Below are 1646 nucleotides of genomic sequence, written 5' to 3' on the forward strand. Positions count from 1 at the left end.
CTCTCATTCGCTCACTCTTACACACACTGACATTCACTTACTCTCACACACACTCTCTCATTCACTCACTCTCACACACACACTGACATTCAATCACTCTCACACACACTCTTATTCGTTCGCTCACTCTCACACACACTCTCATTCGCTCACTCTCACACACACACTCTCTCATTCGCTCACTCTCACACACACTCTCATTCGCTCACTCTCACACACACTCTCATTCGCTCACTCTCACACACACTCTCATTCGCTCACTCTCACACACACTCTCATTCGCTCACTCTCACACACACTCTCATTCGCTCACTCTCACACACACTCTCATTCGCTCACTCTCACACACACTCTCATTCGCTCACTCTCACACACACTCTCATTCGCTCACTCTCACACACACTCTCATTCGCTCACTCTCACACACACACTCTCTCATTCACTCACTCTCACACACACACTGACATTCAATCACTCTCACACACACTCTTATTCGTTCACTCTCACACACACACTCTCTCATTCGCTCACTCTCACACACACACTCTCTCATTCACTCACTCTCACACACACACTCTCATTCGCTCACTCTCACACACACACTCTCATTCGCTCACTCTCTCACACACTCTCTCTTTCGCTCACTCTCAGAGCTTTCAGACGTGAAGAGCAGAAAGAGGGATGGGATCTGTTGTCACGGTCTCACACCTGCGCTTGCGTCTGGAGGCATCAGAGCACTCTCTGAATCTGATTTCTATAGTTTGTGGGAGCAGCATTTTCCTGTGATTCTGTTTCTGCTGGAGGTTTTGATGGTTGTTTTTGCTGTGATGGACGCAGGGCTCCTCACATGGCTGAAGGGGGTGTGTGTGTGTGTGAGTGTGTGCATACGGCCCGTGGGTGTCTGTGTGGGTGTCTGTGTGGGCGACTGTGTAGGCGTCATGTGAACCTGACTCACGGTTCAGTCTGGTGTAGAGGCAAAACAACACAATAAATACAAAGTACACAATCGCTGGAGCATCGCTCTGATTGAACCAGAAAAACAACTAAACAAATTTATTTTTAGAGTGACACAAATATAGTAATCATGCTAACCACAAAAATATGAGCAAAAATTAAATTAATACAAATAAAATAAAAAATAAAAGTATGACTGAAATTAACATTAGTGTGAAAAGAACGAAGAAGAAGAGAAGACGTCCTTTTTTTTAGCTAATATCATTCCTATTAGTAGCAGATGTGCTAGCGATATAATGTTTAATTAACATTTGGTATAATTGATTTATACTGATATTAATGAATTAAATGCTTAATGTTTTTCAATATGACCCTATTTCATGTTTTTTGCAGGGTGTGACTGTAGACTGTAGCGTTGGGTGAATTCGAGTGTGTTTGAGTGAGGAATTATACAGGATTGTGTGGGTGTTCGCTGGCATGAAGCCCATCGCTGCCTCGCTGTAGAGAATGAGCTGGCGATGCTCTCGCTTTATTCATCCCAACAAACTACTGACTCGCAGAGAAGAGGAGAAACAGTGTTCAGAATTCACTTCGCTGACACGAGCCGTGGGTTCGGCCAGTTCACATCCCTCACATCGACCAGAGACCGAATCTGTTCCTTTCTCATTGCAGGAGAAGCAGTTCAGTCTGTG

General features: G+C 44.6%; 1 protein-coding gene across 1 annotated transcript in view; it reads left to right on the top strand.

Moving 5' to 3' along the window:
* The window catches only part of LOC107556731 (lysine-specific demethylase 6A-like), a 35524-nt gene extending 34147 nt beyond the window's left edge, over positions 1-1377 (top strand). The window contains exon 30 of the mRNA XM_016239919.1: positions 1348-1377. Within this exon, the coding sequence (XP_016095405.1) occupies positions 1348-1377 (30 nt within the window). The remainder of the gene's footprint in view (positions 1-1347) is intronic.
* Positions 1378-1646: the final 269 nt, after the last annotated feature.

This window comes from Sinocyclocheilus grahami, unplaced genomic scaffold (genome assembly GCF_001515645.1).
Source record: "Sinocyclocheilus grahami isolate Dianchi unplaced genomic scaffold, SAMN03320097.WGS_v1.1 scaffold577.1, whole genome shotgun sequence".
In the NCBI taxonomy this organism is placed as follows: Eukaryota; Metazoa; Chordata; class Actinopteri; order Cypriniformes; family Cyprinidae; genus Sinocyclocheilus; species Sinocyclocheilus grahami.